Genomic DNA, 22790 nt, shown 5'->3' with positions numbered 1-22790 from the left:
TCTCCTCCAAAAATTAACGTATGCTGCTCGATTGCGACGAACACAAAGCAGAAAAATAGTTTGCTATGTGCTCACCTGGCAGCTGCGTGGGTGAGGAGGAGTTCCCTACGTAGTCTTGTACGAGAGGCTCCCAGTCAAGTCGTATTCTTTCTGCGATGTGGGAAAGTTTCGAACTCAAAATCAAGGTTCAAAATTAAATTCTCGAGAACCGTCTTATCTTTTCAAATTGCTATTGGACCCCTACTGCTATCCGACTGATGCTTAGACATAAAGTCTCAAAACGTCTACCATAATATTAATATTTGCCATGGTAGCTAATCTTTCAACACGAACACAATTAGTAGCGAACAATAAGCATCCAAGCAAGAAGAATTCGAATTAGAATTGGGCAGGGGCCGCGCGAACGCAGGCCCCCTCTACCACAAATTATGACGTAGGCTCGACCACTTGGACCGACCTTAGGCGGGCGCCCCTCCCAAGTGCAATGGAAGTCGCCAACCTAGGCCATGGGCCTTGTTGATCACCCATTGACCCCGTCCAGGTAAGTATGGAACTTTGACTACCTCATTCTCGTCATATTCCCTTCTGGTCCCTAGTTAAGTTTATTCTCTTTCGATATGGGATACTCATTGTTTGTCTTTCTACTTCAACTTCTTGCAGCTTCCAACATGTCGTAAATAAACAATTGAAGCAATCTATAGCTAAACTCTTTCAAAGAACTAATGTGGTGAAACATAAATTTAGCAGTTAATCAGTTTTCTACATTTCTAACTAGCAACGATATGAAAGAAAAAGTATGCTGTGACGGGTCTAAGAAAATTGCTTCGGATCCTCTATTTTGATTTAATGTTTCGTCTTCTATTCAATTTCCTTAAAATTGATACAGAGCAGTGCATCCTCAGGTTCATGGTTTTGTGACACGAGATGTTAACATGTTTATTAGGTGAACGGACAAGGATGATGTGACTATAGTGGGCCGAGAAATCTTGTTTTGATGATAATAATCTTGCAGTAGTTGAATTATTTCATTTTACGTTAAATACACTTGCATTTTACTGTTCAATGTTCTCTATTCTTATCCAAGTTTGGGTGGCATGGTGGCTAGTCTATTTTCAGCAACCATAGACAAAGTCATAGGCCATTTTATGGCTTTTTCGTAACATGGCAACAGCTTTCTATAAAGTAAAACTCATTTTGCTTTTGAGTTTCTTTCTTCAAGGAAATGAGTTTCGTGATAACTTCCTTACAACAGTCGATAGAAGAACTCAAAAGTCTTGCAAAGTAGGCAGCCGCCTGAACAAGCAATCTATAGTACTAAATTGCCACCAGACGAGGATGCTAGAAAGCAAAAACAAACTCCCTTAAATTATAGTTCACTACTTTAAGGCCAAGACGTCAAACCGGACTAGCCGCCCTATGGAGAAATGTAATTGAACAAGAACTCTTTCTTATCTTGTAAGCTTTATAATATTGCATGCTTTCGTTGCAGGAATTTCACTAACAAGAACTATGGAAATCATAGTTTCTCTTTTGTTTTTCACTACAACACTTGTCGGTAATTTCTTCTCTGGTGCACTTGCTGATGTTGTGTGCAGTGAGAGTGAAAGAATGGCTCTTTCGATGTTCAAGAATGATCTCAACGACCCCGGCAACCGGCTATCCTCATGGATTGGTGTGAATTGTTGTCAATGGGCTGGAATAGTTTGCGGCAATGTAACTGGCCGTGTTTATGAGATCCGTCTTCGTAATCCATATGATGACCGTTGTGCTCTTCTGAACCACGGTGCAGCTGAACAGGAAGCTTACTCGAGGAATAAATTGGGAGGAAAGTTGAATCCATCGTTGCTCAATATAAAGCACTTGACTCACTTAGACTTGAGCTGTAATGATTTTGGAGGGACTCCAATTCCAGACTTCATCGGTTCTCTGGAAAAATTGGAGTATCTTGATCTTTCTGAGGCCGGATTTGAAGGACTAATCCCTCCTCAGCTTGGAAATCTTTCCTTCCTTCAATACCTTACTATTCGAGATTCTTGTCCAAATTGCAAGACTAAGCTTCACATCATGAACCTGCAGTGGCTTTCTCGACTGTCTTCCTTAAAGTACTTAGACTTGACAGGAGTAAACATCAGTGAAGCAACTAACTGGTTGCAAGTGACGAACAATCTTCCTTCTTTGGTTGATCTACGCTTATCTAGGTGCAATCTAAGGCTCATTACTTCTGTTGATTTTGTTAATTTCACGTCTCTTCGTGTTCTTGATCTTTCTGGCAACAATTTGAACTCCTTTCTACCTCATTGGATTCAGAATCTTGGAAATTTGGTGCATATAGATTTAAGTGATTGCGGGCTTTATAATCAGTTTCCAACCACCTTGCAAAATATTACAAGACTCAGATATCTCAACTTGTCTTCCAATAATTTCAATTCCACTGTCCCCAACTGGTTCACCAGATTTAAAAATCTAGAGGTTTTGAGTATTGCAGACAATCTTGTTAGAGGTGAACTCCCAAGTTCAATAGGCGATTTGATATCTTTGGTGACTCTTGACTTGTCTCAAAATCAACTAGAGGGAATGTTGCCAGAATCTCTTGGCAAGCTTTGCAGGCTCAAAGAAATTTATTTGTCTAGGAATCGATTTTCAGGAGACATACAACAGGCTTTTACAGGATGCATCTCAAGAAGCTTGTGGTTCTTGTACTTAGGATCAAATAAGTTTTCTGGTCAGATACCGAAGAATCTTGGAGAACTGTCCAAATTACGAGAACTAGACCTTGTTGATAACAAATTTTCCGGCCCATTGCCTGTAAGCCTTGGACAACTTCAAGAGTTAGAATACCTGGTGATATCCCTTAATTTGTTAGAAGGATCTGTGTCTGAAGCACACTTCAGAAACCTGTCAAGATTGAAGATACTTCGGGCTAACGGAAACAAGTTGATTTTCAAACCAAGTAGAAACTGGTCTCCCCCTTTTCAACTCAGAGGCTTATCTCTGAGAACATGGCAGCTGGGGCCAAAGTTCCCCGTCTGGATTAAACATATGAGACATCTGAATTATTTGAGCCTCGCAAGAACGGGAATAGCAGATGCCGTTCCAGCTTGGTTCTGGACTTCAACCTCCCAACTGAGGTACCTAAATCTCTCTGGGAATCTAATCCATGGAAGAATTCCAAGTTTACTACATTTTGGTTCTGATTGGAACGTAGCGATTGACCTGAAGTGCAATCTCATCAGCGGTCCATTACCGCCTGTTTCTTCCAATATATCAATGCTAGATCTCTCCCACAATAATATTTCAGGATCTATGCATCATTTCCTCTGCAGCAACAATGCCGGGCACAAGAACATGCTGGAAATCCTGAATCTTCGCAGCAATAGTTTGTCTGGAGAAATTCCAGATTGTTGGATGACATGGCCGTTGATAAAGGTTCTAAGATTAGACGCAAACATGCTGACGGGAAAAATCCCGAGCTCCATCGGATTCTTGACTAGACTCCAATCACTGCATTTGCGTCGAAACAAACTCTCTGGAGATATGTCATTCTCTTTACAGAAATGTGCTGATTTGATGGTCCTGGATTTTGGCCGTAATCAGTTGACAGGACGTATACGAGAATGGATAAATCGGCTTTCCAATTTGATTGTCTTCAACCTTCGCCTAAACGAGTTTCAAGGCAATATTCCGCCTAAACTGTGCCATCTTAGTTCTCTTCAGACACTAGACCTGGCAGGAAACAATCTGTCCGGAAGAATACCAAGATGCTTCAACAATTTCAGCGTGATGGCAGGAAAGCAGCGTCCAGCTGATCATATATACTACTCAACAGAAGATACGTTTGGTGGAGTTCCTGATAGTCAATTTCTAGTGCTGAAAGGAAGATTTAACGAGTACAGTAACATTCTTCAGTTTGTGTTGACCTTGGATCTCTCAGACAACAACTTATCTGGATCGATCCCTGTCGAAATAACAAAGCTTGTCCAAGTTCAGGCACTGAATCTCTCTAGAAATTCTTTAACTGGAAGCATTCCGGATAGCATTGGTGGCATGGAACTGCTCGAATCACTCGATGTTTCTAGGAATCAGCTCTCTGGTGAAATCCCACAAAGCATTTCAGGGCTGACATTTCTCAGTCACCTGAACTTGTCCTATAACAACTTGATGGGACGGATCCCATCAGGCACTCAAATCCAAGGTTTCGATCCATCCATCTTCATTGGAAACCAGTTCTGCGGACCTCCCATGTCAAAAGATTGTAATGATATTAGGGAAACAACTAATATCGAATACAATGATGAGAGAAACAGATCTTTACTAGAAGGAGAGCGATTTGGATTATTCCTAAGTGCAGCGCTCGGATATGTATTCGGTCTTTGGGCAGTTTTAGGCCCTTTGTCCCTGAGCATGTCATGGAGAACTACCTACTTCAAGTTCCTGACAAGCATAGGGAATTATATTTACTATGTTTGGTTCAAATTCTTGCTAAGGTAAAGGAAAAATTACACACAGCTCCAGGTGAATGTTTTTGTGGCTGCTGCAGTAAATCTCATTGCACCAATCCTTCAGATAAATTTGAACACCACATGAACAAAGGATTGAACTAGAATTGGGCAGGGGCCGCGCGAACGCAGGCCCCCTCTACCACAAATTATGACATAGGCTCGACCACTTGGGCCGACCTTAGGCGGGCGCCCCTCCCAAGTGCAATGGAGGTCGCCAACCTAGGCCATGGGCCTTGTTGATCACCCATCGACCCCGTCCAGGTAAGTATGGAACTTAGACCACCTCATTCTCCTCATATTCCCCGCTCGCCCCTCCTCAATACATTTCCACTTCCGATGTGGGACATTCCACTCCACTACACTTCAACACATTGATCACAACAAGCGGTTCAAGATTTCAACTTTACATCGAACTTCTTCTTCTGTATTAGCATTTGTGTGAATTTCTTGCTACCAAAAACCAAAGTCAAAGTGGGATCTCTCTCAATGAGCATCTCTTTTTAGTCATTTATTTTAGAGTTGGCGAGCATTTGTAAATGGAGTTTTACTAGACACAAGTTGGTGATGAGTATGCCAGTCCTTATTTAAGAAACCCAGTTTCTAAGATTTTACAATTAAATTGTTTTTATAAGGATTTCTTTATATAAAACAATAATGTAAGTAATAGTTTAAATGAAGATTACTTACAAAATAAGTTTAAATTATTATTAAAATAATATTGTATCTTCGACTTTATATTTTTTTTTTTTTTAAGTTATATCTACACCTCCTAATCTATGGTCTGTTTATATAAGCGATTCCTATTTTTTGCATAACTACATAATCAACCCGACTACAAAAAAGCAAGTATAATTTAATAATATTAAATTTTTTGGGTTGAATATGTATAATTTTTCAAAAAGTATGAATGATTTTGTGTAAATGATCTTGATATTTTATATAGGTGTATATTTAATTATCCAAAAGACAGAAATAATATGTATAAACTGAGTATAGATTAAGGAGAGCAATATAATTATTCCCTTCCTTTTTTTTTTCCCTCCTTCTCTTCCTTTATTTTTCTATGTTTTTGCTTCCCCTTCTTTTTTCTTTCCATTGTTCCATTCTTTTTCCTCTTAATACACTTTCAAAATCCTTTATGCCATCACAATCTTTTTTTTTTTTTTTTATAAATTGGTATTACATTTTAAAATGGATTTTGTACATATATGCCACATATATAAAATATATATAATTTATGTATTTGAAAGAATATCTTATACATATAAGAATAATTTTTTTTAAGAAGAAGATTCATTGCTATATTATCTAATACATTTAAATACAAATTTCAAACATCAATATTGCTAAACCAATAAATATATTCAAAGTAAACAAAAAGATAAAATACTACTAGTAGACAATTCATTCACATCTTTGTGACTCAAATTCACAACCTCTTGGTTTTGTGAATGGGTAGGATATTACCCTACACATACTCAAAAAATAACTTTTATACCCATCTCCATACCCTACCCCATGAGTAAAAGACCCTACCCTACCCTAATATACCCATAGGCATGGGTAATGGCTTAATACCCTAAAATACCCATGTGTATCGATATAATCCAATACCCAAAAATGTTCATTTATCGATTAATTTAAAATTATTGAATTCGTAAATTTTTAGTAAATCAATTACTCTCGCGGCCCACATCGAAACAGTGCTTTGCCCTTAAATGTCCAGTCAACTGCTGCACCTCAACCCATTTGGAGGAGAACCAGCTAGCTCTGGGTTCGAGTGGCATTTCACCCCTAACCACAACTCATCCGCTGATTGTTCAACATCAGTCGGTTCGGACCTCCACTTAGTTTCACCCAAGCTTCATCCTGGTCATGGATAGATCACCTAGGTTCGAATCTATAAGCAGTAACAATTGCCCTATTAAGACTCGCTTTTGCTACGGCTTCGGTGGGTTCCCTTAACCAAGCAACTGCCTATGAGTCTTCGGCACTAAATTTATTTAATACTTTAAAAAAATTAAATATTATATAATCATGTCATTACTTATTATTCGTATTGATTATGTATTGAATTTTTGACCAAATATGTTAGAATTTTTCATATTGATTCCGTAATTATTCAATATTAATTTTATGATCAAATTAAGTAAATCTTAACTTGACAGTTTAAGAAATAAAAATACGGATGAAAAAAAAAATTTAATTAAAATTGAGTAATATATGAAATAAATAATGTATACTTGAACTCAAATTATTAAAAACTCATCAAATCAAATTTGAATGAAAATTCAAATTCAAATGATAATTATTTAAATTAAAGTTAGATATATTAGACTTAATTTTATTTATTTTTACTAACTCTTACCTCTTTATTCTTGTTCTTGAAATTATCTCGATTTCACAATCAATTAATATAATTATTGGTCCATCAATTTAAGATTCTTATTTAAAATTTTATTAATACCTAGCGGTCCATCATTTGAATAGAATCAAGTTCATTATTTACATCTCAATGATGATTAATTTGCACCTATTGAAATTTTTAGTTAATTAGTTTTATTTTTATTGATCGGGTCATAAAAATTCACCAAAAAGTTAATTTAGAAACATACATTATTTGATTTGCATGTAAATTTAAAATTTAAGAACTTTTATTTTTTAAAACAATTATAGGAGAACAAACTGATTTTAAATAGGTAAAACTCAAACTCAAGTTAATTTTTTTGGGTATAATTATATAAAATTTAATGGGTATTTTATAGGATAGGGTATAAGTACGAGTATAGTATAAATTAAAAAATCGATGGTTTTTAATGTTTCAAGAGGGAGAAATTTGGATTACATTTGAAAACCCATTAAATTAAATAGTTTGGGGCCATGAAACGAAAATGACTACAAACATTTGGAAAATTGTAGGGGGCTAAAGCATTTCTTGATATTAGTGGTGCTAGCATATTTAATATGTTTGCATAATTTAAATTTTTATTATAATTGCTTAATTTAGGAAAAGATGATTATGATAAAATGAAGGGTATATTACGGCTGCCTCCCATGAAGTTTGACATAATTATAAATACTTCTTGTTATTTAAAAAATTACAAAGACCCCCTTCAAATAGATATTACTATTTTACCCTTACTAAAATATTTTAAAATATATATATATATTTGAAAAAATTATAAAAAATAATTTGAAGATGGGTAAAATAAATAATCCATAAGGAATATTAGTCCATAAACATATCTTAATAAATTTTAAAAAATATATAAAATTTTAATTTATAATTCAAAATGATATTTTGATCATTTTATCATAAAAATTGAAACAAAATCTAATGGGAGCTAACAGAATAGGGTCCTTGTTAGACGGACATTACATTAGAGGCTATTTATAATTTTCAAACAATAAGAATATATTTATAATTATGCCAAATCTAAAAAATATTTGATGACTGCAACTTACCCTAAAATGAATAACGTATGAAAACTGCTAAAGTATCGTAACTTTAAATGATCTTGAATAGAAACTATTGATAAAATCAACTAATCAATGAGAGTTTATTTGTGAGAAAAATAAATATATTTGAGAGTATTTTAATCAATGCATATTCATCAATCACACTTAATTACCTTAAGACCAACATACTTAATAAATTAATAGTATTATAATATAGATATAGGTTTGTGAGTATTATGTAAATCTTTTATAATAAAGATTTATTTATGGGATCTTGACTAGCAATTAAGGGTGAAATTCCATTAGTCCACAAGTATGAGGTCATGAATTGGGGTCCTATTATTATCACTGTCCTGTTTAAATATGTTCCGATTTGTTATTTTATTAATATTTATAATTTAATAATTATTGACAGTATCAAATGATTTCATACGAGAATAATTTAAAATTTATAAATATTTAACAAAATATATTTCAAATTTAGAGTGGGATATTTTGAAATCTTTTGAATTTAGGATTATTTAAAAAAAGAATCTGAATTTTTTTTTTACTTCTGATTTGAAATTCGTAATTTCAAATCCATCAATCCAAATGTATTCTAGAAAAAATTATAAGCTGATAAATCTGATAAAATATATTTAAAACTTATAAGATGTTATTAATAATAATTTTATAATGAATATGAGCAAAATGAATGAATTTGTTTAAATTTTAAAATAAGTTAGGGACTACATTTTTCTAAAGCAATTAATAAACCAATAATGTTTTATTCTGAATCATAAAATTCATTATTTCAAAAACTTATCAACTGCTCTTCAAAATTTTATAAACTCCTAAACAATTTTTTACAAGATATTTTATGCTATATTGGATGGAAAGACTTTGATTTTTTTTTTTAAAAAAAAAAAGACTTTGGCTCAACAATAAGTGAATTTAAAACTTTCATAATGTCACAAAAACAATTCAACATAAAATTTAAAAATTTACCCAAAAAAAATTAGAGTATTTATTATTTGATTTTAAATTCGTTAAGTCAAACATAATATTGAAAAATTTATAAAGTCACATAAATACCCTGTAAATCTATTATGTATAATTGAAAAGCATCATTTCGATCTATATAATTTTTTGGTATGTAATTCTTACTTTTTAAATTATTTTATTAATCTTTATTTTTTTTTTCACTTTCTTCGCAACTTTCATGCATATTTTTCTTCTCTTATTTTTTCCAATAATTTCTCATAAATTTCGTCAATTTTTATATTTTTATTTATCTAATTAATACTTATATTTTTTAGAATACAATTAATTTTTTAAATTTAAAATTAATGCGCACACAAATTCAAGTGCGGCACATACAGTAGCACGATTCCCATATATATAATTCAACTGAACACAATGCAAGAATTATTCATAGATTTGTAATTCTATGCAAGTCCTAATTTTTAGGACCCACTGCTCTCCAATCTCTATTTTTTGGACCTAAACCCATCCCATTTGGGACTGGTCTGGGTCAGTGCCCCTGGAAACCCGATTTTATTGCCACCCATACCTAGGAGTGAAGATTTGGATGGAGAATTTGCTCGAACACTTTGTGTGCATAGCAGAGGTTGGAGAATTCAGTTAGAGCAAGACACAAACTGGACAGGGTCCTCAAAGCAACACGCCTGAGCAGAAAAATGTACGTTTGGGTTTTTCTTGTCCTCCCAAGCTAACAAGTCAATATTAGTGCCACCAAAGCTTGCAGCAAAAACAACATTTTTTTTTTTTTTAACAATAACACTTTCCTTTCATAAGATTTAGTATAATTATACGTATAAGGATAGTTTGGTTCGAAAAAAAATAATTTTATCTTTAATAAGTTAATAATAAGTCAATCAAGAACAAAAATCAACTTTCATTCAATTTTTTATTAATATCAACAAATTCAGTGAGACTAATGAGCGGACTTATTTATTAAATAAAAACAAACATAAGGTATGTCAAACATAATTTTTAAATTATAAAAATATATATAATTATATTAAATTTAGGGGTGGAGAGCGTGATTATTATTATTATTATTATTTTTAGATTATCATTTTGGTGAGAAAGTAAAGCCGTTTGGGAACTCTAACCCGTTGACACAATTCAGGACGGGAGATCTTTTGGCCCGAATTCCCATAACTTGAATTTGTTAAAAAAAAAATATTAATTTATTAATTCCCATACTGTGCACAAAACCAACAAAGGAAGTGTCAGATGCTGAAACCCCTCTATCTTACACTAAAATGCGCACCTCTGCGACGCCGCAGAAACGGCCATCCGACGCCGCATCGGCAGCGGAAGCAGCGGAGCGACGTCTAAGGGAGGCTGAACAGCGCCTGAAGGAGGCCATAGAGGAGTTACAGCGCCGGCAGAGGGGTTCACCGGAAAATCTCCATCCTCCGTGCGATCACGCCGAAGAGTCCTGCGTTGCCAATGCCGTCGGAAACCTATGTCAGAGCTTTCTGCTTTCTTACGGTATTCGCGTTGGCATCGGAATTCTCCTCCGCGCCTTTAAGCTTGCTCGCCTCAAGTCCTATTCCTCTCTCCTTGATATCAAGGTGTGACGATATTTGATATCCTTATGTGTAGCTTTGTTCTTTTGTTGGGGAGGAAATTGAGATCGTGATGGAGCTTTTGGTTTTAAACTGTCAATTTAGTGGATATTGATACGCTAAGGTGGCAATGATATTTCAGTTTGTGTGAAATATTTCTATCTAGTTATATTAGATATGTCAGGTGTGATGAAAGTATTGCACTCTATCATGAATGTCATGTCTTCATCAGTGAATTTGGAAAGGTTTTAGGGTCCAGTTTGGGGGATTATGAAGGCTTAAAGGTAAAATTAGTAAAAAAAGAAATTGAAGCACTAGTGATGAAAATTACTGTTTTGTTTTTGTTGGGATTTTTGTTTCAGGTTGACGGTTACTTTGTCATGGGTTTTGTCCTACTGACTTGCGACTATGTTTGTATTGTGGAACGTCTATCTGCCTGCATCAGCCCTTGGCACCTTAAAAGAGATTTTAATCCTAGAAGCTCTTTATATTGCATCGTTGAATTGACAAAACTTGAACTCGATCATCTTTCTGACTTCAAAGTAGTGTTTCACCTTTGATCTCTTGTGAAATTCCATTTTGAAGGATATGCTGGAGTCAGTTACATTCTCATATAGTCACCGGGGAGTTCCAAAATCAGCATACAATTGTTATAAGTTACAAATTGAAGGATGTGCCGAAGTCATTATTTCTTTCTTGTTTTAATTTTACGCTCTCATGTCTAGGAACAATTGGTAATTTGCTACTGAATAGTTTTAGAACTTTAAAATTTTCTTTTGATAATGGGGGAAAATGGAAGTGGAGGGCGAATGTTAATATTGAAGCTCTCCAGCATGGTCCTTCTTGAGAATGGAGAAGTAGATCTTGGACATGGACTCTGTATACGGCAACCTTATAAATTAACTTCAGCAGATATGTTGTCTTAATAACAAAACCACCCTGCCTGTCATCCTCATCCATTTTTATCTGTGTGTGAATTTGGTGTTCCATGATTTAATAGAAGATATATCTTCCAAGAGTTTTCTTATCTTATAGAGGACTATCCATTTGATGGCAGCAACTTGTATCAGAGAAGGACCTTATAGTAAGAGAGGAAGCATGCCGAATTGGTTTGCTTTTCGGGGGATTCACTGGTTCTTACCATGCTTTGAGGTGTTTGTTGAGAAAGTTGAGAAAGAAAGAGACTCCAGTAAATGCGTGAGTCAACAACTAATGAGCATTTACTTTTAGTTTCAATTTTACAAGTTTGTTTATGTTATCCACATCTTTATGTTGTGTTTTTAACAGTATATTTGTTATTCTTAACTAGGTTTTGTGTTTTTATCTAGTATAGTTTCCTTGATATTGATTTTATTGCATAATTTCAACAATTCCATATATATGACCTTGTTAAAAGAATGATGGGACAGGATTTTAGCTGGTGCAATCTCAGGCTTATCTATTTTAGCATTAGATGATCCCAGCCGAAGGCGCACACTGGCTTTGTATCTTTTGGCTAGGGTTGCTCAGGTACAAGTACCTCATCTTTCATTTTCCTAGCTTTTCTACATTCTCTGTGCTGTACTAGGAATGTTTCTGTTTGTTCCACATATCTAATATTTAATAATTCATTCAGTGTGCATATAACTCTGCTAAATCCAAAAACAAATTCCACCTCTGGGGAAGTCATTGGAGTCATGGGGATACTCTACTCTTTGCAATAGCTTGTGCACAGGTAATCTTACATGCAGAAAGTCCGACTTGCCAATTCGGCCATATCATTATTGTCAGAGATCTTGTAATCTTTGGTAAAGTTGATGTCTACTTGGAAGAACCTGCTATCTTATTCTTATGATATGGAACTTGTAGTTAAGAAAATCATGTATGCCTCACCAGTTGCTTTGCTTTGTGTTTTATTTGTGATACATTTATAAGTTCCTTGGTTGTCTAATTATAAGAACTTATCAGGTTATGTATTCTTTTGTTATGCGCCCTGAGAGCTTGCCAAAATCATATCAAGATTTCATTCAGAAAACTGGGCCAGTCGCTGCACCTGTGTATAAAGCTGTGAGGGATTGCTGTAGAGGTTCTCCAGTAGATGTCGCCTCACTCTCTGCTTACTTGTCCAAGAGCAGGGGATCCAACACTGTGAAGTTGGAAGAGTTTCCTGATATTATTCCATGTTCTATTATTCACCCTGAAACAAACTCATGCTTAGTTCACAATGCAAATGCCGCGACGGCTACCTTCAGGAAAACATTTCCTCTGTACTTCTCTTTGACATTTGTTCCGTTCGTTGTTCTGCGTCTGCAAAAGGTATATGGTCTATAAGTTATTGGGCAATAATACCTTACCACTTTTTGAGGCATTCATTTTTAACAAATTGCAGAAGTAGATAAAAGTATGTATTCAAATTTTGCTTTATTTGGGTAACCTAAAGATAGATTTTAGAATGCCAATTTACACTCTATATCTTTTATTTCATTAATATCTGATTCATCGGACAAAAGTCTATGACTCCAGTATGAGAAAACATTGAATTTTTGCTGGCCTGAGCCTTAATCTTTTTCATGCTCATTTCATAAGATAATATCACTATCAAATTAATAGACCTCCAAAAGTTCTTTCATATTATCTGATTATCTTTTGGAAAATTTTTACATGAATCATTCTGTTTTTAGAGCTCAACATGCAAGGCATGACTAGCTAATTCTGTGATCGTGACAAATCATATATCTCCATGGGTTGGATTCTAGTATTCTACTTTATGCTAATGAATTATAACTGGAATTCTAGTGGTTTGATCTTTATGTTTTCCTCTATTTTTGCAGTTCATGGATGCTCCAGTTCGCACCTGTTGGCATGCTGTTACAGGCGCTGTTCGTTCAACTACATTCTTGTCTGCTTTTGTGGGTATCTTTCAGGTAATTTTTCCTTCTGCCACATCAATATACATCTAAATTCATCATCATAACCATACTGATTGAGTTTCCCTGGAATAAAAGGGAGTAATATGTTTGCACAGGAAAGTGGCAGTGAATGACCACAAGCTTGTATATTGGATTGCAGGAGGGATATCTGCCCTCTCTGTACTGTTGGAGAAGAAAGCCAGACGTGGGGAATTGGCCTTATATGTTCTTCCACGAGCTGGAGATTCTTTATGGTATATTTTGGTGAATCGCCATTTGCTTCCAGATATCAAGAATGCTGAGGTATGTTCTTCTCTGGTAATATATACAGTCCCTCTGCTCCAACTTACTTCTTCCACCATTAACACACCTGTCTCCACAAAATTGGTTTCCCCTGTGCATGAATGTCAATCCTCTCAATTATGACAGTATTATTTATTGATAAGCATTTGGCATAAAGAGGCTGAGCACATGGATTTTTGCTTAAAGAATGGAAGACGATAAACTTTTCTTTGGTGCTATATTGTTGTTGTTTTACACCTTTGTTTAGTCAGTGATTAATTAAATGGCTAATTATTCAAGCACATGGGTGGAAGGTTTTCAAGTCCAAGTTCAAAACTTTTCTATAATTAATTATTGGTCTGAACTTTTGCAGGTGGCATTGTTCTGCGCATGTATGGGTGGAGTCATGTATTACTTAGAACACGAACCCGATACTATGGCTCCATTCCTCAGGGGCCTTATTCGTCGTTTCCTTGCCAGCAGAATTAGCAATCCAGGCCCTTCATCAAATCGAACTGCTTCTTACACGTATCTACAAACTCTGGATGCCATGAAAAAGCCGCAGGTGCAGGACAACCGAGAGAATGAAACTTCATCGTCTGAAAAATACAATCTTGAATCAATACCTGGACTCTGAGCATCTTTTTTCCATTGCTCAGCCAAGGTACCGTTGGACTTCATTATGTTCATTTATTTTAGATTTGTTTTCCAGGCAAATGAGATCAGTCCATGCTGTGATAACCAGAGGAAGACTCGATGGTATTTTTGTTCCTTCTCTTACAACATTGCTCATCAATGAATATCAGCCTCTTCTTAGAATTATTGAAGATTGTTTCCCAGATTGTTATTCCTATAGCTAAAGCTGAAGGAAAAGTCAGGATAGGCATATGGCATGTAAATAATTGCAATTCTCATATCTTGTTAAAATTTGAACTCTTTCAGTAGATTGAGAGAGATCTTAACTGACTTTAAATCAAAGTGTTTGAGGCAGGCTATAGAGGTAATTTATTCACTCTGCTCGTTTGTTTAACACTGCATCTGGATCCAACCTCGGATTGACTGGTATCATTAGGCCATGTTTCGACTCTGCAAAGAATACTAAGATTTTAGTTTAGATGGAGACACTGACCCTTACAAATATTGTCCGACTTTCTCACACATGATATATCAGCAATTAGGATCATGCGGCCTGTTACATTGAAATACTTGTGTTGTACTAAAAGGACTAGTTAGGACTGTATGAAGAGACTAGAATGACCATCGATACAAAAATAGTCCGTAAACCTCATTTCAGAAAGTAAAAGCACCTAGTAAACAATAGATATATCAGAATTGAATAGAATATTGAATTGTAATGAAGGTACAGACATATATCTCGTAGTTTCTGAGGATGCCTCTTCCTCTGTCTGTCGTTCTTTATAAAAGGAGGACAACAATGTAGAAAACAAGACTTGCAGCACTCAACACAGCCAGCGTCCAATAATACTTGTCCAGACGACTCCTATTCAAAGTAAACTGAAACCAATTTAATTTCCCTCTCTCACTCAACATACCAACCACAAAAACTGAGAGAACCCTGCCCATGATTCCAATCCCAGTCACTGCTCTAGTGAATAAACTGAGATACAACAACGATGAGTGTGGGATCATACGTTGAAAGAAGAGCTTAACATTTGTTCCAGAAAACGAGTTGACCACCGCCAGCGAAACATACTGCGGCACCATCCAGAACAGGGACATAGGAATCCTGTCATTCGGCCTGCCAAGCAAATCGTGGGTTGTAATGGTGTGCAACCTCCGGTTCTCGACTTTGGCAGCTGTTATGCAGCGTAGCACGGAGAAAATATTATAGTCACCGACGTGCCAACCCGGAAGGACGACCATTTGATTTTGGAGATAGACTTTTTACTACGTCGTATAAAAACAAGTAGGAAAAGGAACGGAACTTTCAGTTTTCCTAATTTGGGATTCAGGTGATTTGCCTGCTCAAGGAAGTAGCTGTTGCTGACGGAAATGACCAGCCCACAAATTATGAAGCTCAAACATAGAGGGAATATGAGGATTGCAGTTTTGGTTTCTTCTACTTCTGTGACTGTACACAGTGTCCAACTATTCTTCTCTTGTTCCTCCCTGCTCTTGTCAGGCAATATGATGGCTGCCTTGTCTAAGCATCTGCATTTCAGTACAGTAGCATGCTAGTATCAGTATTATCAAACGATCAACTCATTGAAAAGTTTAAATTGTTGAATACGATCATATAACACCGAAAACGACAGAAATTCACATGGAATAGAAACAAGGAAACTTCCTGCCTTTTGTATGTCGTGTGCTACCTGTGTGCATGACATCCGGTCTTACTGCAAATGCATGCTGCCTGTGTGGGCGACACCTCTCTTTGTTGCAACTCAAGTGTTATCTTCACTCAACACGCGTACCATTTAGCCAACTCCCTCAACCTTTCGTGCAAAGCCCCTATCCACGCACACCCACAATCATTCACAACTATAGAACAAGGCCACAACACCGATGTATTGTTGCTCACACCCCTGCATGGCCAATCGTCACTCTAATACAATGAACCGCCTACCTTAAACTTGTTCAACACTTAACCAGCTCGAGTGCCACACCATGTTGGCACCCATGCACACTGACAGGCAAGCCTGCCATGCCAGCGTCTGATAGAGCTTCAAGGGACTTACAGTAGCTTCGTCTAAAGCTGATCCACCATTTGCTTCCAGGTATCAAGAATGCTGAGGCGTGGCCCCTTTGTTCCATATTACCCCTTCCACCATTAACACCCCGTCTTCACAAAATTGGTTTCTTCTTTATATGGATGGGAAATCCTCTCACAGCTAAGCACATGCATTTTTGTGGGAAGAGGAGAAACTATTCGCCGCTTCCTTGCAAGCAGAATTAGCAATCTAGGCCCTTCATCAAATCGAAGTGCTTCTTACACATATCTACAAACTCTGGATGCCATGAAAATGCTGCAGGTGCAGGACAACCAAGAGAATGAAACTTCATCGTCTGAAAAATACAACCTTGATTCAATACATGGACTCTGAGCATCTTTTTCCATTGCTCAGCCAACGTACAGTTGGACTTCAATACATTCATTTATATCAGATTTGTTTTGCAGGCAAATGAGGTCTGTGCATGATGCCATAACCAAAAGGAGGACTAGTTCGTATTTCTGTTCCTTCTCTTACAGCAGCGGCCATCAATCAATATTGACCTCTGCTTAGAATTATTGAATTGATTGTTTCCCAAATTGTTATTCTTGTAGCTAAAGCATATGCCAAGTAAATAATCGCAATTCTCATATCTTGTTAGAATTTGAACCCTTTCAGTAGATTAAGAGATGTATTAATTGACTTTAACTGTTTGTGGCGACTATAGAGGTAGGTAATTTATCCACTCTGCTCTTTTTGTCTGGATTCAACCTCAGATCGAATGATATCCTTAGGCCGTGTTTCGACTCTACATAGAATACTAAAAGGTTTTTGTTTAGATGGAGACACTGATCCTTCTAGATATTGTGTCTACCTATATCAGCGCATAGGATCATCCAGCCTGTTACATTGAAATACTAATGTGGTACTAAAAGATCCAGTAGGATTGCTTAAGGAGTCTAGAACGACAGTCAATAAACGAAAATAGTCCATAAAATTTCATTCACAATGTAAAAACACCTAGCTAGTAAGCTCCTAATGGAATGGAATGTTGAATTGTAATGAAGGCACACAAATATATCACGTCCTTGAGGATGCCTCTGCCTCTGCTTCCGTCTGTGGTTCTTTGTAACAGGAGGACAACAAAATATAGAAACCAAGACTTGCAGCACTCAACGCGGCCAGCGTCCAGTAATACTTGTCCAGACGACTCCTATTCAACGTAAACTGAAACCAATTCAATTTCCCTCCTCTCTCACTCAACTCACCAACCACAAAAATTGAGAGAACCCCGCCCATGATTCCAATTCCAGTCACTGCTCGAGTGAATAAGCTAAGATACAACAACGACGAGGTTGGGATCATACGTTGAAAGAAGAGCTTAACATTTTGTTCCAGAAATGAGTCGACCACAGCTAGCAGAACATACTGAGGCACCATCCAAAACAGGGTCATAGGAACCCTGTCATCAGGCCTGTCAAGCAAATTATGTGTTGCAATGGCGTGTAACCTCCTGTTCTCAACTTTGGCAGCTGTTATGCAGCATAGCACGGAGAACAGTATCGCCACTGAAGTGCCGAACCGGAAGGGCAACCTAATTTTGGAAAGTGGAGCTTTGACCATGTCATATAAAACAAGTAGGAGAGTGAAAGAAATTTTCAGTTTTCCTAGTTGGGGATTCAGGTGATTTGCCTGCTCGAGGAAGAAACTGTTGCCGACGGAAATGACCACCCCACAGATTATGAAGCTCAAGCATACAGGGGCTATGAGGATTGCTGCTTTGGTTTCTTCTACTTCTGTGACTGTGCACAGTGTCCATTTATCGTTCTCTTGCTCGTCGAGACTCTTGTTGGGCAATATGATGGCAGCCTTATCTAAGCATCTACATCTCAATACAATATAAATCAATCATCGTTTAAAAGTTTAAACTGTTAGACAAGAAATATCTTACATACGTTTATGGGGACGGATGGCGATTAGAACGGAAATGTGCTTATAATTAACCTGTTGAGAGCAGAAAGACAAGAGTCCTAGTGGAATGGGAACAACGAAACCAACCTGAGCTGGCGAGTACGAGGCAGGGACGGAGTATTTGTCTTCTCATAAAGCTCCGCGCCATCAAGTTTATGGTAAACTTTGGAAGCAGAAGCCACAATGACTCTGATGACTTTTGTGAGGGGGCTCTCTTCGACCCAATCTCCGGAAGTTAATAATGCCATATCCAGACAGCAAAATGACATGTAACACATGGTTATTACAACGCAGCAAATTGCTGGAATCCCGAATCTGACAGACCATGGTTTGATGTAGGAGAAAGTAACACCACCAATATAATTAGGAAATAGCAAGAGAGGATGAGATCTGTACACATCTTCTTGCGTCAGTTCTTCTCCTAGTACTTCTGAGATAGCTGCAAACACGAAAGAAATGCTGGCCATTCCCACAGCTATGAGAGGCAAGGCTGTGTAGAACATGATCATTTGTGTCGTGCCAATGCATTCTGGCTGGTAATGAGTGCAGGTGCCCGTGGAGTGACCAAGGAGTGGTGGTGTTGACAATGCAAGCAACCCCAAACCCTTCACATGACCATTCAAGTTTCATCAATCTTAGAAATATATAATTACTGTGTCTTTGTCTAATGTTTGGTGGAAAAATGTGATTTTGGTGTGCTAACTGGAGGGGCTGCGACACTTTCAATCCTGTTCGATTTGAAAATTGCAACTGAGCTAGAACTATTTCCTAGACTAATATAAAACGAAAAAGCCCTCTACTTATAAATTGCGAGTAGTAACACTATTGCACCCAATTTTTAAATATGATAATTTTATCCTGATTAGACAGTTTTAGAGATGTTAGCTGTAATTACTCTTTTATTTCTCTCTTTTTAAAATGTGATTTATTGGTTATATATTTTATTTTTATTTATAATATATTTTAACATGTGAAAAATTATTTATTATATATAAGTAGGTACGTCGTGCTATAATGGAGCCCATTTATCAAAATAATATTTAAAAAATTCTGTAACTATACCCCATCCCCTTTATTTTTATTTATTTTTTATTTTTAATGCTCAAGTCATTAGCGCTACTAACGACTTGGGCATTTATATATAGTTTTTAATTATTCGTGTTAATTATTATTTATGTTAAATTTTATTAATTATTGTGGTACGCTAACAAATAAGCATACTTTATTTTAAATGTGTTTTTCCTACTCTTATAAAGATTACATAATTATCATATTTTCGGTTTACTTCATGCTAAATGAAAAACATTCAAATAAGTTGTGATAATAGATTAGATAAGAACGAAGGACTAAATCAAATTCGGAATCATGTTAGAGGCATATTTCAAAATATTTATCAAATTGTCACACATCAATAAGTAGTAGTACAAGTTATGACCCCTTAAAATTCTTTGTCATAACAAAATATTTTCATTATGATGATTAAGAGTAAAACGAACCAAAAGAACCAGAGGTTCAAGAAAAGAAGAAAGCCTCGACGGCAACGACAAACGACATACTTGTTGGACTGGCAGATATTATTAAAATTTATAATTAATTACAATTTTTTAATATTTTAATTCTTATACTTTTTTATTTATATGTATTTTTCAATTTTATTCGTTGTTAAAAAATTAATAAAACAATTAATATATTTTTTATTATTAAAATATTATATAAAAAATTCATAATATAATATAATTAAAAGTTATTTAGTAAATACATAAATATGATTATAATTAGTAAATATATTATTAAATATAATATAAATATTCGTAAAGTAGTGTCATTGATCAATTGAAATTTTGAAACGTCCCAATTGATCCACGACACTACTCTACGCACATCTATTTATTGGGTCGACGGCAAACTACCAGAATTTCTAATTAGATGGACTGACCACAAGCATGGGTAAGACAACAAATTCGTATCCAATTGCAATAAAGTCAAGCTCTATCGCATGAAAATAATATGCCAAGACAGGATTGTAGACGTCAAAATAATGAAGCCAATACTTAAATAGATTTTTTTTATTTTTATGTAATTTTTAATTTTTATAAGTTGTTAAAAATTAATTAAAGATCAATATATTTTTTATTAATATTTTTTAATTATAAATAATTTTAAATATTATAAAATTCAAAATAATAATTATTAATTAATTAGTATATATTATTATTAAGTATAACATAAATATAGATTACCAAAAAGAAAAAGATGTGCCCAAGTCATTAGTGCTGCTCACGACTTGGACACATTTTCCAAAAAAAAGTTGAGGAACTAACGATTCACTCCTTAGGGAAAATTATTTAAAATTTGTGAAAAAAAAATTAAGAAAATAGCGTGAATTCAAATTATTTAATGATTTGAATGTCACCTTGGTCAGCAACCGTGGCGACAAAGTTAATAAAAAAAAAAAAATTAAGCCACCGAGGTAAGTGAACGCGGTGGCTCTTTTATTTATATAAAAAAAATTTAATATTCAAGTATAAATGCATTGTGAATTCCAATTAATTGCAATTCACATGTGAATTCTAATTGCAATTAATATTTGTGAATTGGGCCAAATCACAAATTATTATTTTTTATTTTTTATAAATTAATTATATTTAATTAATTTTTAAAATTATATTAATTTTAAAAATACAATGAAACATACAAATGTAATAGTGTACATTTTTTTATACAATTCTAAAAAAATACAATGAACCATACTGATAAGTTTACGACAGTGTTGGAACCATTCGATTGAAACCCGAGGCCAGATTCAAAATTTAGAAAAAAATGCAAGTAATTCTTGTGATACTATAAATGTATAAATTATTATCTTATAAAAAAATTAGCAATTTATTATTTTTTTATTTTTTAGAATACAACAATTCATGAAATAATTTATTTTATATTTAAAATAAATTATTTTTTAAATATAAAATAAATTACTTTATTATATTTAAAATAGCAATTTATCTCTTTGTATTTTTTAAAATAAAATAATTTATTTTTTAAATATAAAATATTTTTTTTAAATATAAAATAAATTACTTTATTTATTATTATATTTTAAAAAATAAATAAAAGTAAATTGCTAATTTTTTATATAAGATAATTTATAGTATCACAAGAATTACTTGTATTTTTTTCTAAATTTTGAATTTGACCTTGAGTTTCATCAAAGGGTTCCAACACTGTCACAAACTTATCAGTATGGTTCATTGTATTTTTAAAATTAATTAATTTATAAAAAATAAAAAAATAATAATTTGTGAATTTGGCCCAATTCACAACTATTAATTGCAATTCGAATTTACAATGTGAATTATAATTAATTGAAATTCACAATGCATTTATACTTGAATATTAATTTTTTTTTTTATAAATAAAAGAGCCACCCCTGTCACTGGCCACGGTAGCTTAAATTTTTTTCTTATTAACTTTGTCACCGGGTGACAATCAAATTATTAAACATTTTGAATTCACGCTATTTTCTTAATTTTTCTTTTTTTTCACAATTTTTAAATAATTCACTCCTTAATCTTGCAACTATACCCCAGTTTTGGGGTATAGTTGCAAAAAGAAAAGGTTAATATTATTTTAATAAATAACTCACCATAATTGCTAGATAGAAAAAAAAAAAAAAAAAAGCAGATTTAGTTCAAATCTCGCCAAAAAAAATTAAATTGATTGAAAATTATCACATGTCTTGCATGTGTCCTAATTAATTTGGCGCTTTTTAATTTTTTCAGTCACTTTTGTTGACATGGCATTATGAAAATAAATGAAAATACAATTTTAGTCCTATAATTATAAGTTATGTGACATTTAGTCCAAATATTACTGAGCAAAAAATGACGCGCCATGTCATCCGTTAAGTTACGTTTTGCTGGCGCGTCATTTTTTGAAGAATTAATCAATTTTTGAAGAATTAATCAATTTTCTAGTGACATCTAAACTGAATATGTTGTTTTTCTAAACCACAATGACTGGTGGTTATGTTCCCCCTAATGCATGCATGTTAAGTTTTGACAAAATCAAACCACAATAGAAAGACGATACAGGAGACGATTAAGAGAATGTTTGAGTGAGCTTATAAGCTGTTAGAAAAATATAAAGCAACGACTTACAATGGCGTAAGCAAGGTTGCACAGCATGAGGGCGCGGGCGCGGCCTATAAACCAGAAAGTATTAGAAAGTAAAGCAACTGCTAGAGGCAATGCCTTGGCAGCGCCCTCCCAGATGTTGACAATGCTTGTAGCATGAACCAAACTCAGTTTCCACACATCCGTCAGGTACGTCACCAGCATCCGCATCACGTATCCAGCTAATATGTCAACGAAGAGTAGACCTGAATTGTACATCAATCGAACAACAGGATTCTAATTAGGGTTTGAAACCTGCAGAAACACA

The 22790-nt window shown here is 34.8% G+C and overlaps 3 protein-coding genes across 4 annotated transcripts; 2 read left to right on the top strand and 1 right to left on the bottom strand.

Annotated features, from left to right (window-relative positions):
• On the top strand, positions 1238-4505 carry LOC105160754 (LRR receptor-like serine/threonine-protein kinase GSO1). Of its 2 annotated transcripts, none has more exons than XM_020693434.1 (2): positions 1238-1426; positions 1596-4505. In XM_020693434.1, the coding sequence occupies exon 2, from the start codon at positions 1609-1611 to the stop codon at positions 4486-4488; it is 2880 nt and encodes a 959-aa protein (XP_020549093.1). In that variant the 5' UTR covers positions 1238-1426; positions 1596-1608; the 3' UTR covers positions 4489-4505. The 2 variants fall into 2 exon arrangements, with proteins under 2 accessions (XP_020549093.1, XP_011076534.2); XM_011078232.2 differs by having other exon boundaries at positions 1238-1455.
• Positions 10163-14719, top strand: LOC105160671. Its single transcript, XM_011078151.2, has 8 exons — positions 10163-10543; positions 11595-11734; positions 11947-12046; positions 12153-12251; positions 12485-12832; positions 13348-13440; positions 13522-13728; positions 14081-14719. Exons 1-8 carry the CDS (start codon positions 10229-10231, stop codon positions 14342-14344), a joined length of 1566 nt encoding a protein of 521 aa, XP_011076453.1. The 5' UTR covers positions 10163-10228; the 3' UTR covers positions 14345-14719.
• LOC105160753 (protein NRT1/ PTR FAMILY 5.5-like) lies at positions 17460-22693 on the bottom strand. The gene is made up of 3 exons (XM_011078230.1): positions 22508-22693; positions 18438-18955; positions 17460-18261 (listed from the first exon to the last, which is right to left on the bottom strand). Exons 1-3 carry the CDS (start codon positions 22691-22693, stop codon positions 17460-17462), a joined length of 1506 nt encoding a protein of 501 aa, XP_011076532.1.

This window comes from Sesamum indicum, linkage group LG4, assembly GCF_000512975.1.
Source record: "Sesamum indicum cultivar Zhongzhi No. 13 linkage group LG4, S_indicum_v1.0, whole genome shotgun sequence".
Classification (NCBI taxonomy): Eukaryota; Viridiplantae; Streptophyta; class Magnoliopsida; order Lamiales; family Pedaliaceae; genus Sesamum; species Sesamum indicum.
Note: the sequence above shows the minus strand (reverse complement) of the source record. Positions and strands in the feature narration are given on the sequence as shown.

Excerpts from the sequence above, each read along its gene's own strand:
- LOC105160671 (XM_011078151.2), top strand. The coding sequence starts at position 10,229 with ATGCGCACCTCTGCGACGCCGCAGAAACGGCCATCCGACGCCGCATCG. Across the intron at positions 11,735-11,946 it reads AAAGAGACTCCAGTAAATGC|GATTTTAGCTGGTGCAATCT; the intron begins GTGAGTCAACAA and ends ATGATGGGACAG. Across the intron at positions 13,729-14,080 it reads CAGATATCAAGAATGCTGAG|GTGGCATTGTTCTGCGCATG; the intron begins GTATGTTCTTCT and ends GAACTTTTGCAG.
- LOC105160753 (XM_011078230.1), bottom strand. The coding sequence starts at position 22,693 with ATGCGGATGCTGGTGACGTACCTGACGGATGTGTGGAAACTGAGTTTG. Across the intron at positions 18,956-22,507 it reads GCAACCTTGCTTACGCCATT|GGTTTGGGGTTGCTTGCATT; the intron begins GTAAGTCGTTGC and ends GGTCATGTGAAG. Across the intron at positions 18,262-18,437 it reads CCTCGTACTCGCCAGCTCAG|ATGCTTAGATAAGGCTGCCA; the intron begins GTTGGTTTCGTT and ends ATTGAGATGTAG.
- LOC105160754 (XM_020693434.1), top strand. The coding sequence starts at position 1,609 with ATGGCTCTTTCGATGTTCAAGAATGATCTCAACGACCCCGGCAACCGG.